At 40.0% G+C, this 15,950-nt stretch overlaps 1 protein-coding gene across 1 annotated transcript in view; it reads left to right on the top strand.

Moving 5' to 3' along the window:
* The first annotated feature begins 286 nt into the window (after positions 1-286).
* LOC112393700 (uncharacterized) overlaps positions 287-15,950 on the top strand; it is a 33,437-nt gene continuing 17,773 nt past the window's right edge. Inside the window, 6 exon segments of the mRNA XM_024736025.1 lie at positions 287-361; positions 1,086-1,144; positions 1,716-1,843; positions 7,127-7,316; positions 7,990-8,096; positions 11,371-11,523. Of these exon segments, the coding sequence (XP_024591793.1) occupies positions 7,229-7,316; positions 7,990-8,096; positions 11,371-11,523 (348 nt within the window). The 5' untranslated portion in view covers positions 287-361; positions 1,086-1,144; positions 1,716-1,843; positions 7,127-7,228.

Below are 15,950 nucleotides of genomic sequence, written 5' to 3'. Positions count from 1 at the left end.
CAGTATCTGTTTGAGTCCCTGTTTAGAGTTCTTTTGTGTTATCTCATTTTTTTAATAACAAAGCTAAGGCTTGGACCAAGCTAAGTGGCCAAGGCTAGGAAATGGGAGAGCCAGGCCAGTCTGATGCTGTGGCTCCTCCCACAAAACCCCACTGTCTGAGAGGATGGGGGCCCATCTCCCACCTGTGTTTTACTCACTACTTTGTGTGTGTGTGTGTTTTCCTGATCATTCTTTTCTTTCTTCCTAGAAGGATACTAGTTCCACCAGTGTTTCCTGGAAAACCCTGCCAGAAATAAGCCGAATTAACCAGTCGCTGACAGAAAAATGGATGGCAGTGGCAAGAGGAAGTGCAGAGCATGAAGTAAGTGACTGAGAGGTGGCTCTGTCTGACATAGTAGAAACTGGGAATTTCCTGGCGGTCCAGGGGTTAGGCCTCTGCGCTTTCACTGCTGGGGACCCAGGTTCGATCCCTGTTTGGGGAACTAAGACCCTGCAAGCCGTGTGGTACGGCCCCCAAAAAAAGGAGAAACCACTTTTATTTGGTTCTGAAGCCTTGGTCATTTTATCCTAGACAAAAGAGAGAGGATTTGGCTTTGTCACGAAGGCATTTGCATTCTAATCACGATTCCCTTCTACCATCTCTTAGTTTGAAGAAGTCATTTTATTCGTTCATTCATCATTTCTTTAACAGAGATATATCGAGGATGTGCAATATGCCAGGCACTTTAGTAGGTGAGGAAGATGCAGGAGCGAATCAAAAATGCTTTCTGTGCCACGAAGCCTTCCTCAGGGCGGACTGTTTTTATAGCTTCATAGTTTATTCTCTGGAGCTCCAGAAGTTTCTGTTTTCAGAAGGATGCATTTTATTTAAATCTAGATGACTTGATCAAATCAACTGTGAAGGGTTTTGGTGAGATTTAGCAGTCACATGCACAAAGTATACCCAGAATTTGGAGGACTCTTAAGAGAGCAGTTATTTTCGTTAACAATGGTTCCACGTCATCAGTTACATACGGTATTCGGTAAGATAAAAGGGACATGCTTGTAGTATGTTGTGACTTAACCTTGTCTTATTATGTTTGCAGGGAAATTAGAGTGATATTTTCATCCCCTGCTTGTCTGACTGAAAGTTTTTAAAGAAAAGGTAACACTTACATGAGACTTAACTTTATTTAAAACACTGGGGGATATTTAAAATGACATGTTTCGACTCAGTCATTTTAATATGTGAATTTTGTTATCTATGAACAAAAAAGAATCCAACATTGAAAACTCCATAGGTTGTTACAGAATTCTCCCATTTTTGTAAGGTAGTTTCCTATTGGACCACTGCAAGTTGTAATTTCTAATTTACATTGTTCACTGCCTCTGCCCTGCCCTCCTCTGCTGTCTGATTGGCAGGAATGGTGCTTTTTTCAGAATCTTTGCATCTAGGAGCGATCAGTTCATTCTAACATTGCTTTTGTACTTAGAGCCCAGGCCTGTGCTCTGAAGCCCTTATTTTGAGATCAGTAAAGAAAACAGATTCTATTTATTTTATCTTTAACTAGTCTTACTACCACAGAGGAGAATCTTAACTTCTCTCCTACTTGGTTTGACACTTGGACTGGTTCAGTAGTTTAAACAATTCCTCTCTTAAATTGCTCAATGTTTGGTCTTCTGTTTCTTTGCCTCCCTCTATGCGCTCCAATACTGTGCCTGGGAACTACTGAAAGATAAAGTGAGGCATATGAAAAATTGTCAGTTTGTTTGAGCGAGCATCAATTTGAATCACACAGCACCAAATCGGAATTGCCTAAGAGTGCACCGGCGAGAGGAGCTCAGGGAGAGACAAACAGAGAAGGTACAGAAACAAAGAAAGGAAATTATTTGATTGGCTATAACTTAAAGCCTACTGGGCTTTTTGTGATTGGTTGCCCTTAGCTTTTGATTCATAACTTTGAGGCATTTACAGGCTTAGATTTTGGGTTGCTTTTATAGGCCACCATGGTACTAGAGCCACTGCAGTGTAATGGCCTCGTTGTTTAATTACTTTAGCAGTAACGAGGGAGGGGAGGGGGGATAGTAGCATAAAGGGGCCCTTAGGCTGCCCTCTGTCTTCTCCGGAGGCCGGTACCCTGCAGGTCTGTTCACAGCTGGTGTCACTCCTCTCCGTGCTCCTTCGCTAGGTCAGGTCCTGTCCCTCCCTTGTTGACTTGGCCTCAGAAGATAGCTGTACACATCCGCCGCTAGGTGGTACTCACTATTCACTTAACCCCTGTTGCAGGTACTTCTTGCCTCTAAGTAACCTGCCCTCCCTTTCCCCCCGCCCCCCGCCATTGTCCCTTTGGTTCTTAACCCAGCTGCATTCCCAGCCATTCCTCAGGGAGAGTGGAGGAACTGTTGGGTCCAACAGCTTCACCCGGGAACCAGAGAAGCCCAGGGAAGATGAGTGTCATGCCTGCCCACCGCAGCTCACGAGGCAGTTATCATTCTCGAGTCCCCAGAGGCATCCCTATTCATCTCTACACATCCCGGCCAAAGGCAGGAGATGAGAAATCAAGACACTGCTTCCCTCTGCTGGCTTTCTCTCCCATTTGCCATCCTCTTCTTGCCATCCTTCTAGCCTAGAAAGGAGGGGACTCTACCATGTAATGTATCCTGTTTCTTCCCCACTGTAGCCTCAAGCTAATTCTCATTACCTAGAGGAGAATCTTTCCTACACTAAGAAAATTATCTTTCTAAAGTGTCTCCATGTCCCCTTCCCAGGAGTGATAAACCTGAAGGTTTGATCTTAAGATGCCAAAGGCTGCAAAGGAGAATTTATTTTACGGGGAAATTTACAGTACTCTGTTTTGATACTTGCATAAATGTTTTAGGCCTAGTATTACAATTGATTGGTTAATCTAGCAAGCATGAAATATTTAATAGTACATTATAAAGACAAATCATCCTACAGAGTGCAAGCTCCTCAAATATTACCAACACAACCCAGGGAAATGCCACACCTAGACAAAGAAAGGCTTGGTAGTATTTCTGAGGAGAATGGCCAGGTCTGGATTTTTTTAAATCAACAGTTTGGATTAAGGCAGGTCTTTCAGTGTGGGAGGGGAGGATTGGGGACTTCATCAGGATTGAGGAAAGATACTACAATCCGGGACGGTTGGAAACAGCAAGGAAAGGATGATTTTATTTTTATTTTTTATTTTTTTTGCGGTACGTGGGCCTCTCACCGCCGTGGTCTCTCCCGTCGCGGAGCACAGGCTCCGGACGCGCAGGCTCAGCAGCCATGGCTCACGGGCCCAGCCGCTCCGCGGCATGTGGGATCTTCCCGGACCGGGGCACGAACCCGTGTCCCCTGCATCGGCAGGCGGACTCTCAACCACTGCGCCACCAGGGAAGCCCAAGGCAAGGATTTTGAGACAAGAGATGCGAAGAATTTTGGGCGTAAACTGTTGATTGCTTTCTGTGGTAGAGTTAATGGGTCTTTTCAGGAAGTTCCTAAAGTGAACAATCAAGCCATTTGCTTGGGCAAGGGTGTCTTGGAATAGTAAAGTCATGCTAATGAAACAGTGGAATCCCAAAGTAATATAAATATAGATGGTAAGATAGGTGGGGTTAGGGAGTTTCAGTTCTCAGTGCGCAGGCTGAGTGTGAGGGTAAATGGTTTCAGCACTCAGACGCAGCATGTAAACTTTTGCTATTCTTGCAGCCCAAACTTGAGATAATAAATTGTTACCTATTCTCTCTTAGGAGAACATAGATTTTATAACTTTTCTTTGTGCCAAGTAAATTGATTATTTTGAAAGAATGCAAGCTTTAAGAAAAAAGATAATATATGATATGTAGTAAAATAAAATTATACCTAATGGTATATAAAGTTAGGAATATTCCTTTACATCTGTTTATGTGTTTTTTTTTTGCATCTCTTGCATCCAAAGAGAATCTGGAGAAACTATTTCCATTAATGTGGACTTAGAAATGGCGAGAAGTTAACAAAAAAAGAATGGATTTCTTCTTTGGTAATAACCAATATTCACTTGAGAAATAGATCAATAGAATTTCTTTACAGGAACCGATATGATTACAGTTTACTTTTGTTAGGAGTTGAGTGAGAGGGAAGTGTGATAGGGGAGGGGCTAGTGTTTCTTATGAGGTTACTATATGCCAGACACTGTATTAGGCGCTGTGCATGCTTAAATGTACAGTAGATACAGTGTTTTTATTTTCAATATGAGAAAAACAGTGCTTGAGAGGTATAACTTATGAAAAGAGTACTAGTTTGGGATTCATATGTTTTGGGACCTACCGATTAAGAATAGATTAACAGAAAAGAAAAGTTCTACTCGTGAAGAGCAGCCAGGGATGAGGGTTTATATACCAACTTTAGGGAAGGGGGAGAAATAAATGAAACAATTTCCACTGGGAGACGGATGGGCATTTAGGGGGACACATGGAAGATAGGATAGCTTGTGATCAGGTTTGTTTCTGCAATTTCTCATGCAAGTGCAAGTGCGGGGTCTTTTTCCTGGCAGTGAAGCTCGCTCGCCTGCCCACCCAGGAGAGCATTTGTAGCTGCTTCACTCTTCGAAGCCTCTGCCTTTACTTAGATGAGAAAAGCGCTGAAGGCTTCTCACAACAGCTGTATCTCTGACGTCTTCAGTTGAAAATCATCTTTATACCGTTTTGGGTCCCTACATTTGGAAGGGAAAGGGGGAGAGTGTTCCTTAATATGCAGTAGAAACTATTTTTATTTATTTACTTTTAAAAATATTTATTTATTTATGTATATTTTATTTGGCTGCGTCGGGTCTTACTTGCGGCCTGTGGGATCCAGTTCCCGGAACAGGCATCAAACCTGGGCCCCCTGCATTGGGAGCGCTTAGTCTTACCCACGGGGCCACCAGGGAAGTCCCTATTTTTATTTTCAAGATGAAAAAGTAAGAAGAGTAAATGTGATCAGGTATATTTTTAAAATAAATATTTAGGTTATGTGGGAGACCGCTTGGGGTGCTATTCCCAGTGTGAGTTCTAAGAAACATTAGTTTCACAGAATGCTCTGGGAAGAGGGGTTCTTAGTGAAGCAGCTTTAGGAACACCGCGTACTATTATGGAGTCGTGATGCACGTAAGTAAATCAAAGACTCTATGATGTCATATACTGAAAGAAATCTAGCTTTTTTGACCCTATTTTTCTCAAAGTTATTTGTCTTTGTGACACTATTTTCCCATGTACACCTACTAGCATTCCGCAGAAGTCATGTTCTTCTGGATATATGAAAAAGCAAACTGTAAGGACATCAGTGTAATGCTGGTATACGGTACTTCACAGTTTACTGTTGCATGTATCATCTTACTTCATCCTTAGCACATGTGGAGGCAGATACTCACAGTTAAGAGTATCTAAGATCTGTTAGAGAGAATACATAAGCTGTTGGTTCAGAAACCGGCCCCTGTGCTCAGAGGACAAGGAAGGACTGAAGAAAGAGGCAGCCCCTCCAGATTGGAAGGTAGCAGGTTTAATAAGCAAGGGAACTTACAAGGCTTGTCTTGGGTGGCCGCAAGATGAGTAGATCTGCACCCGCCCGCCGGAATCCTGGAGTTCATATAGAGGCATTAACTGCTGGGTTCGGTCACATATACTGTCCACATAGTCTCAGCAACACCTTACTCACTCAAGGCTGCATCCTTGGAACAGCTCCCACTATGGGAACAGTGGGCAGAGCATGCATTCCAAACAGACGGGAGTGGGTGAGGACCATGTGATTGCCCAGGTCCAGCTTGAGGGTCAACATCCTCTTGATTACCTCCTCCAAACGTAAGCTTCTCCAGACAACTTCCAAATCTCAATGGCTGATTCATACAGTGAAGATTTTTTTTTTTTTTTCTCACACCAAAGTCCAAAGAGGGTTGAGATAGGAGGCACCTGTAGGGAAGGAAAAAAATTACTTTTCCTCTCCTTACCTTAGTTTCATTGGCTGGGGCCTCACAGATTACACTGAGAAAAGACAGAAGAACAAGAGAAAAACAGGTTTATTAACATGTGCATCCCACTTATACATGGAAATACTCAGTGATTAGTAACTTTAAGGACTGGTTAGAACTTGGGCTTCTAAAGCATCTTAGTGAAGAACAGTAATTTTGTAGAGAAGCGAGAAGACAAAAGATACAGACTTTGAGCTTCTGGGTTGGCAAGTGGTGGGAAGGAAAATACATGAAGAAAGCAATGGTAGCTAAGGGCTAGTTAGTAAGGTTTGTGGTGTAGAGTCTTCCTCAGCGCCAGCTCATCTCTGCTAGTCAGGTTGTTATCCCCTTCCTGGTACGGGAAGTTGGGGACAGGAGGGCACCTTCACAAGGGGAATTTATGTTCTGTTTTCAGGTGGATGGGAGAGGCCAGAGAGCTCATTCCATGTCTGCTTTTTCTCACTTGCCTTCAGCTTAAAATAACCCTCATGTTGGGTGGCATATTTGGGGGTGGCAAATTCTACTACCCTTCCCCCCCTCTGCCCAGGTTCATTCCGGGGTGACTCAGGTTCCTTTCTGTCATTCTAGGCCCCAGGGCCTCGAAATTCTCCAGTAGGTCTTTTGTGTTGGTTGGCAGATGGGGAAAGAGGGTATGAAAGGTCACATGGGAGGCTTTAGGGGCCAAGCCTGGAAGTGTCACACATCGCCTTCCCTCACATTCTGTTAGCTAGAACCCGGTCGTATGGGCCCACCTAACTGCAGGGGAGGCTGGGCAATGCCATCTGCCTGCGAGCCCCGGAGGAAGATGACATAGGATTGGCGAGGTGAACATATGGCATTTTCTCTGCCACGGTAGAACTTTAGGTCAGATAGATCTGGATATGGATCCCTTCTAACTGAGCAACCGTTTGTTATGATTCATTCAGTATGTCCCGGCGTGTGATTTCACTTTATTTCTTTCATTCACCCCAATATAAAATAGGGTGGATGGTTCTCACATACTACTTCAGGGGCATTTGGGAAACAAGGAGTGATGGAGTTTGAATAGTAGGTTTCGGGAAAACTAAATGATTATTCCTCTTGGAACATAGTGGACATGACACCTCTGGTCCCATAGCTTCTTTCTTGTAATACTCCATGTCTAATATATCCTGGGCCTCTCCCTGATCCTGTTTCAACCACAGATAACAACACGTCTCAGGGATCCTCTGCTCAGAGCTCTTCCATATCGTTCTCCACACCAAGAAGCTTTATCGGTCTTCCTTCTGCTCCCAGAGTGTCCTGTCATGCATGATCCTAAGAACTGGATGACTCCGGTGGTCCCGTTCGCAGAGGCTGTTCCTAACATGGCTGGCCAATCTTCACAAGTCCTGAGTAAGTGTGATTACCTTTATGTCACTTTATCTGTATTCTCAATAGAGAGTCACTGTCTGAAGTAGAAGTTGTAGCAAAGTTTAGATAGACTGCAAAATACTACACAAATGTTTGAATATGTGGTATGTGCATTATTGAAAAGATTAACCTAAAGCTATCGTCAAATCCATGTTTGTGTGCCTGACGCACAGTGAGGCCAAACAAACCGAAGCACTGGAGTTTGGAGCAGAGGAAGGTTTATTGCAAGGGCCAAGCAAGGAGAACAGGCATTTTATGCTCAAAAGACCTAAACTCCCTGATGGGTCTCAGGGAAGAGTTTCTAAAGGCAAATTTTCAGGGAGGGCTGCAGAGGGTGTGACTTTCTTCTGACTGGTTGGTGGTGAGGTAACAGGATGGTGCTCTAGGAATCTCAGTCATCAGCTTTCTGGTTGTAACCAGTCTGGGGTTCAAGTGCTTATGGTCAGCCTGAAGTTACCATGTTCCACCTGGGTTGGGGTCTTAGTTCCTGTAGAAGCACTCAGAGATATGTGTCAGACTGTCTTGTATATCCCTTGAGGAGGAACCGGGACCCTGCCCCATCTCTGCACTATTGTTTCCGGACTGGCTTTCCTTCCTTTCTGCATTCCCTCACTTCCTAATTAGTAACAGTGTGAATCTGCCCTTTGGAACCCAGGGAAGGTCTCGGAGGTTGAAGCCTTTTTCCTGCAATCAAGAAACAGGAGGCACGGGAAAGCCTTTTGTACCTGGGAGCGCCCCACAGGGTCCTGCTCGGTTTCAAAGGTATTATAATCATTACTCTATCATCACAAAGCATGTGTAATTCTTAGACTTGGTCATGGCCTTGACATCACAATTTAATAACCATAGAGTATCCAGTCAAGATAAATCCATACTTTAAAACTTTATGTTGTTTTAAAACTTTAGACATTTTGACCAGAGGTGAGGAAAAAAATGTTTAACTTTGTGTTCTTGTTTTTTATTTTATTCAATGCCATGGGATATCCTTTTACAACTTTGAGCTAATGTTCAAGGTCCAAAGCTTAAAAGGTGTGAAGGTGAAATGTATGGTGAATTATAAGCTACCTAGTTCCCCTCCCAGAAAGCAGTTAGAGAGTAGAGTTTCTTGTGTAACCTTTGAAAGATATTCTCTATATAAAAACATATAGAAATAATAATTCTCTTTAAAAATGGTAGCATACATTCTTTGGCAACTTGCTTTTTTCACTAAACAGTATACCTTGGAGATCATTATGTTACAGGACCTATACGACTGCCTCATTCCATTTAATGGCTGAGTAGTATTCTATTGGGAGGATATACATAAATTTTTCCTATTATAACAGTTCTAACATGCATTTCTTTGTACATACATAAATTTACACGGGCAGGGAAATGTCCAGAAAGCAGAATTACTGGGTCAAATTGTATGTGCGTTTTAAATCTTGAGAGATTTTGCCAAATGACCCTCCACAGAAGTCAGGGCCACCATATTGTCCAACTTTAAGTGGTTACCATTCACATTGTCACCCTTGGAATTGGGCAACATAGCTCTGACAGAAGATGTACCAATTTACACTTAATCAATAAATATGAGAGCATCAGCCCACACACTTCTCCACAGTGTGAACCAAACTTTGGTCTATACCATTCTGAAAAGAAGAATCTCTTTTTTTTTTTTTTGGGCAGGCCACGCTCCTTGCGGGATCTTAGTTCCCCGACCAGGGATCAAAACTGGGCCCCCTGCAGTGGAAGCGTGGAGTCCTAACCACTGGACAGCCAGGGAATTCCCAAGAATCTCTCTCTCTCTTTTTTTCTTTTTTAAATTTATTTTCTTTTGCTGCATTGGGTCTTCACTGCTGCCCGTGGGCTTTCTCTAGTTGCAGCGAGCAGGGGCTACTCTTTGTTGCGGTGCGCGGGCTTCTCACTGCAGTGGCTTCTCTTGTTGTGGAGCACGGGCCCTAGGCGTGTGGGCTTCAGTAGCTGTGGCACGCAGGCTCAGTAGTTGTGGCTCATGGGCTCTAGAGCACAGGCTCAGTAGTTGTGGCGCACGGGCTTAGTTGCTCCGCAGCATATGGGATCTTCCCAGACCAGGGATCAAACCTGTGTCGCCTGCATTGGCAGGTGGATTCTTAACCACTGTGCCACCAGGGAAGTCCCCAAGAATCTCTTAATTTGAATTTTCTCATTATGAATGAAGTTGTACTGGTTTTCCTATATTCAGTTCCATTTGTACATCATATTCTAGAAACTATCAGTTCTCCCCCTTACCTATTTTTCCATTTGTTGTTAGTATCTTTCTTTTTTATTTAGAAGCTTTTAAACTACTAAGACAATTCTTTTTTTTTTGGCCACATCTGCCCATATCACTTATTTATTTTATTTTTTTAAATTAATTTTTATTGGAGTATAGTTGCTTTACAATGTTGTGTTAGTTTCTTCTATACAGCAAAATGAATCAGCTATACATATACGACAATTCTTTATCCATAGTATGAGTTGCAATTTTTTTCTTTAGGTTACTAAATTTTTTAAAATTTTGTTGTATTTTTGCCATGCATAATTATTTTTAAACATTTTTATGCAGCCTGCTATATTAACATTTTCTTTTACAGTTTCTGAATTTGGGTCATACCTCAAAAAGTTTACCTCATGTTGAAATTTAAAGATTCCCCATGCTCCTATTAGAATTTTTATTGTTTCATTTTTTAAGTTGATTTTTATTGGAGTATAGCTGATTTATAATGTTGTGTTAGTTTCTGCTGTACAGCAAAGTGAATCAGTTATATATATACATATATCCTCTCTTTTTTAGATTCTTTTCCAATACAGGTCATTCAGAGTACTGAGTACAGTTCCCTGTGCTATCCAGTAGGTCCTTATTAGTTATCTATTTTATATATAGTAGTGTGTATAAGTCAATCCCAATCTCCCAATTTATCCCTCCCGCACATTGTTTCATTTTTATGTTTAAATCTTTGAACTATATGGAGTTTATCTTGATTAAACTTCATTTCTTTTTCAGACCAGTTTCCAGTTGTCACACATTTATTAAATGATCTGTTTCATTTCCCACTCATATGCAATGCCACCTTCATCACATACTAAAGTCTCATGTGTATTTGGGTCCATTTGTGAAGTCTCTGCTAAATTAATCTGCCTTTCATGCATCTGGGTCATACTATTTTAGTTACATTAGTTTGAAAATATATTTTAACACTTGATGTGTTTGTTTTTGAGAATTGTCTTTTAAAGGTACAAAAATTCAGTTTATAACCTCAGTGATATTAAAATATTGTTGCTGAGCTAATTTAAAAATATATCCATGTATACAAGGTGCTCATACAGTCTGAAAACATAGATAATATTATTTTATTTTTTACAGATTAAAAATGTCCTTGATGACGTTATATGTCTTGAGTGTGCGTGTGTGTGTGTGTGTGTGTGTGCGCGCGTCTGTATTTGTTTCTTCACCTATGTATGTTTTCAGGCTTTGTAGATACACTGTGGAAGTTTCAGTTTGAAAATCATGAAGTCAATCAAGTAATCAAGCATAAATATGAACTATCAACAAATTTTTTCAGAAACCTGAATTTGAGCTTTTAATTCCAAAGATACTTAATCAGGGAAAAAAAAATTTTTCTCCAGATCTGTGTGTGTGTGTGTGTGTGTGTGTGTGTGTGTGTGTGCGTTTGTATTTGTTTATTCACCTACGTATGTTTTCAGGCTTTGTAGATACACTGTGGAAGTTTCAGTTTGAAAATCATGAAGTCAATCAAGTAATCAAGCATAAATATGAACTATCAACAAATTTTTTCAGAAACCTGAATTTGAGCTTTTAATTCCAAAGATACTTAATCAGGGAAAAAAAAATTTTTCTCCAGATCTGTGAGTAATGAATGTTGTCCAGGATGTTATCCTTCTAAAAGATATTTTATGGGTTATGCCATCAGAAATGGAAAATATGATCTATTTTTTACATTAAAGAACTTAGAAGCTGAGGGAGTTTTTTTTTGGGGGGGTGCATATTTATCATGGCTGATTTTACACCCCTCAGAGCAGTGTTGGGCATCTTTGCAAGCATCCTCTCTCAACACACTGGTCCAGATGCTTAAAACTGCCATCGCCTCTCACCTGTTTTGTTGGACTGAAACCATTCAGTCACCACAATGTTAAAGCTCTTCTAGAAGTGATGAAAGAAGTGTATAAGGTAAGGGTTCATTTAAAGGAATGTATATACCATTTAACTAAATCAAGATCCCTTAGTTGTTAGTCATTTGGAGGCTTTTTTTGTTTTATTTTGCACATCAAGAACGCAAATATTTTATTTAGCCCTTAATAATTCAGAATTTTGCTTGTTTTGCTAACTGGATAAACTCTGGTGGAATATGTTACATATTATATATAATATATTAGAGGCACAAATACTCAGATAGGAGAATGATTCAGCATTTTCATAATAGAACATAATCCAGAAGTAACCTAAAGCTACTAATAGACCTAATGATTATTGGAGGATAGGGAGGAGCCAGAGCATTTTAAATAAAATAATTAAATTGATATTGTTCCGTTGAAAAACAATTAGCTAAAGTAAGATGCTTTTATAAATATAAATTGCTCGATTGGCAATCAAAGCAAATTTCACCACAAAATATCAATCTCAATAGGAGAAAATATTATGTACAAAAGTTAGTGCTGGGACTTCCCTGGTGGCGCAGTGGTTTAGAATCCGCCTGCCAATGCAGGGGACACGGGTTTGATCCCTGATCCAGGAAGATCCCACATGCCGTGGAGCAACTAAGCCCGTGCGCTACAACTACTGAGCCTGGGCTCTAGAGCCCGCGAGCCACAACTACTGAGCCCACGTGCCACAACTACTGAAGCCCACGTGCCTAGAGCCTGTGCTCCACAACAAGAGACACCACGTCAATGAGAAGCCCGTGCACCGCAACGAAGAGTAGCCCCTGCTCGCCGCAACTAGAGAAAAGCCCGTGCACAGCAAAGAAGACCCAACACAGCCCTAAATAAATAAATACATTTATTTTTTAAAAAAAGTTAGTGCTTTTCAGAAGTAATAATACGCTGATATTTCTAAAGTAGTGTATTTCTTCCCATCTTTACTGAGATATAACTGATATAGAACATTGTGTAAGTTTAAGGTGTACAATGTGTTGATTTGATACACTTACGTATTATAGAATGCTTATACATTACAAAATGATTACCACCATAGCTTTAGCTAATACCTCCATCACCTCATATAGTTACCATTTTTTACTGTGGTGAGAACACTTAAGATCTACTCTCTTAGCAACTTTCAACTATATAGTACAGTATTGTTAACTACAATATAATCACCATGCTGTACATTAGATCCGCAGAACTTATTCATCTTATAACTGGAAGTTTGTACCCTTTGACCGACATTTCTCCATTTCCCCCACCCCCCAAACTCTGGAAACTACCAATCTACTCTGTTTCTATGAGTTTAGCTGTTTTAGATTCTAAGTGTATAAGTGATAACCTACTGTATTTGTCTTTCTCTGTTTGACTTATTTCACTTAGCATAATGTCCTCACGGTCCGTCCATGTTGTTGCAAATGGCAGGATTTCCTTGTTTCTCATGGCTGAATAATATTACATTGTGTGTGTGTACACCATATCTTCTTTATCCATTCATCTGTCCATGGACACTTAGGTTGTTTCCCTGTCTTGGCTATTCTAAATAATGCTGCAATGAACATGGGCTGTAGATACCTCTTTGAGATTGTGATTTCATTTCCTTTGGATATATACTCAAAAGTGGGATTGCTGGATCATATGGTAGTTCTAGTTTTAATTTTTTAAGGAAGCTCCATACTGTTTTCCATAGTGGCTGCACCAATTTACATTCCCACTAACAGTGCACAAAGTTTCCCTTTTCTCCACATCCTCACCAGCACTTATCTTTTTAATGACAGCCATTCTAACAGGTATGAGGTGATACCATATTGTGGATTTGATTTGCACTTCCCTGATGATTTGTGATGTTGAGCACCTTTTCATGTACTTGTTAGCCATCTGTATGTCTTCTTTGAAAAAATATCTGTTCAGTTCCTCTGCCCATTTTTTAATTGGATTGTTTGATTTTTTTCTCTGTTATATGACTTCTGTATATATTTTGGATATCAATCCTTTATCAAATATATGGTTTGCAAATTGTTTCTCCCATTCCATAGGTTGCCTTTTCATTTTGTTGATTGTTTCTTTTGCTGTGCAGAAACTTTTCAGTTTGATGTAGTCTCATTTATTAATTATTGTTTTTGTTGCTTGTGCTTTTGGTGTCATATCCAAAAAATCATTGCCAAGACCAATGTCAAGGAGCTTTCCCCTGATGTTTTCTTCTAGGAGTTTTATGGATTTAGGTCTTCTGCTTAACTCTTTAATCCATTTCAAGATAATTTTTCTGAGTGGTGTAAGATTGGGGTTCAATTTCATTCTTCTGCATGTGGTTATCCAGCTATCCCAAGTTGCATTTATGGAAGAGATTATTCTTTCCACAGAGAGTATTCTTGGTTCCATTGTCAAATACTAGTCAATCAAATATGTAAGAGTTTATTTCTGGGCTCTTGTTTCTGTTCCATAGGTCTATTCATCTGTTTTTCTGCCAATACCATACCGTTTTGATTACTATAGCTTTGTAGTATAGCTGTAAATCAGGACATGTGATACTTCCAGCTTTGTTCTTCTTTTCAGGATTGATTTGTTTATTCAGGGTCTTTTGTGGTCTCATACAGATTTTAGGATTGTTTTTTCTATTTTGTGAAAAATGCCATTAGAATTGTGAGAGAGATTGCATTGCGTTTATAGATGGCTTTAGGTAGTATGGACATTTTAACAATGCTCTCCCAATCCATGAACATTGGCTATCTTTTCATTTATTTGTGTTTTCTTCAATTTCTTTCATCATAATCTTATAGCTTTCAGTGTACAGATCTTTCACCTCCTTGGTTAAATTTCTTCCTAAGTATTTTATTGTTTTTGATGCTTTTGTGAATGGCCAGTTAGAGTTTTAAAAAGACAAATAAGAATCCTGAGGAGTCAAATATTTTTAAAAGTAAAAGGGAAATGTTTGACATAAAATAATTGGAGATTTAAAAAGTGAGAAACTTTATGACGACTTAAAAAGATGTTTGGTAATGGACTCCTTTTGTTTAGAAAAAGTGGACATTACAATTTGTAGTTTTATCATATTTTTCATTCTTGATATTAGTTATACATATCTTTTTTTTTTTTTTTTTGGTTCAGTCTTACCAGGAAGGTTTTTTGGTAAGACCCAACCTTTAAATTTGTTGATCTTCTCTCCTATATATCTGCTTTTTATTTCCTTAATTTACATTTGTAGATTTCTTATTTCCTGCCTTCTATCTCTTGTATTAATTTGGATTAATTGGATGTGATGGAGGCTTATTTATAACATTGATTTTCTAGCATTGCTTCTTCTGGGAAGCCTTCTTGAGCCCCTTAAGTCCTTCTCCAATCAAAACTGTATCCTAGGTGCCTGATTACTTGTTTTTACCTACTAGATCATGGGTTGGCAATCTATGCCCATGGGCAGCCTCCTGTTTGTTTGTTTGTTTGTTTTTGTACGCGGGCCTCTCACTGTTGTGGCCTCTCCCGTTGCGGGGCACAGGCTCCGGACGCGCAGGCTCAGCGGCCATGGCTCACGGGCCCAGCCGCTCCGCATCATGTGGGATCTTCCCGGACCGGGGCACAAACCCGTGTCCCCTGCATCAGCAGGTGGACTCTCAACCACTGCGCCACCAGGGAAGCCCTCCATTTGACTTCAATTTGCTCTCCAAAATTAAATTATTGCAAGCTGATTCCCATATAAAAATGCTGGTATGTATGTCTTACTTTTTTATTGTGTAAAATGTTCAAACATATACAAAATATAGATAATGCTGTATTCAACCACAGCACAAATGTTCAGCCATCATTAACATTTTGCCATACTTTCTTCATTTATCATTTTTGTTATTTTTGTAATTGTTACTATTTTTGCTAAAGTGTAATATTTTAAAGCAAATCCCAGGCCCAATTTCTTTTCACCTCGCCATACTTCAGTACATTATTTCTGGTTGCTTCACTTTTGTTCATGCTGAGATTAATCAGTGGGTTCAGGTGGTGAACACATTCTTCCATTGTAATATTTCCCATCAACCTTTTTATAAATAATTAAATCACAGTTTGTGTACAATATTATATAAGTTACAGGTGTACAATATAATGATTCACATTTTTTAAAGGTTATACTTCATTTATAGTTATTATAAACTATTGGCTATATTCCCCATGTTGTACAGTATATGCTTGTAGCTTATTTTATATCTAATGATTTGTGCCCCTTACTTCCCTACCCCTATATTACCCCTCCCTGCTTCCCTCTCCTCACTGTTAACCACCAGTTTGTTCTATCTGTGAGTCTGCTTCTTTTCTGTTTCATTCACTAGTTTGTTGTATTTTTTAGATTCCATATATAAGTGATATCATTCAGTATTTGTCTTTCTCTGTCTGACTTCCTTCACTTAGCATAATGCCCTCCAAGTCCATCCATGTTGCTGCAAATGGCAAGATTTTATTATTTTTTATGGCTCA

Source organism: Neophocaena asiaeorientalis, unplaced genomic scaffold (genome assembly GCF_003031525.2).
Source record: "Neophocaena asiaeorientalis asiaeorientalis breed wild unplaced genomic scaffold, Neophocaena_asiaeorientalis_V1.1 scaffold7, whole genome shotgun sequence".
NCBI lineage: Eukaryota > Metazoa > Chordata > Mammalia > Artiodactyla > Phocoenidae > Neophocaena > Neophocaena asiaeorientalis.
Note: the sequence above shows the minus strand (reverse complement) of the source record. Positions and strands in the feature narration are given on the sequence as shown.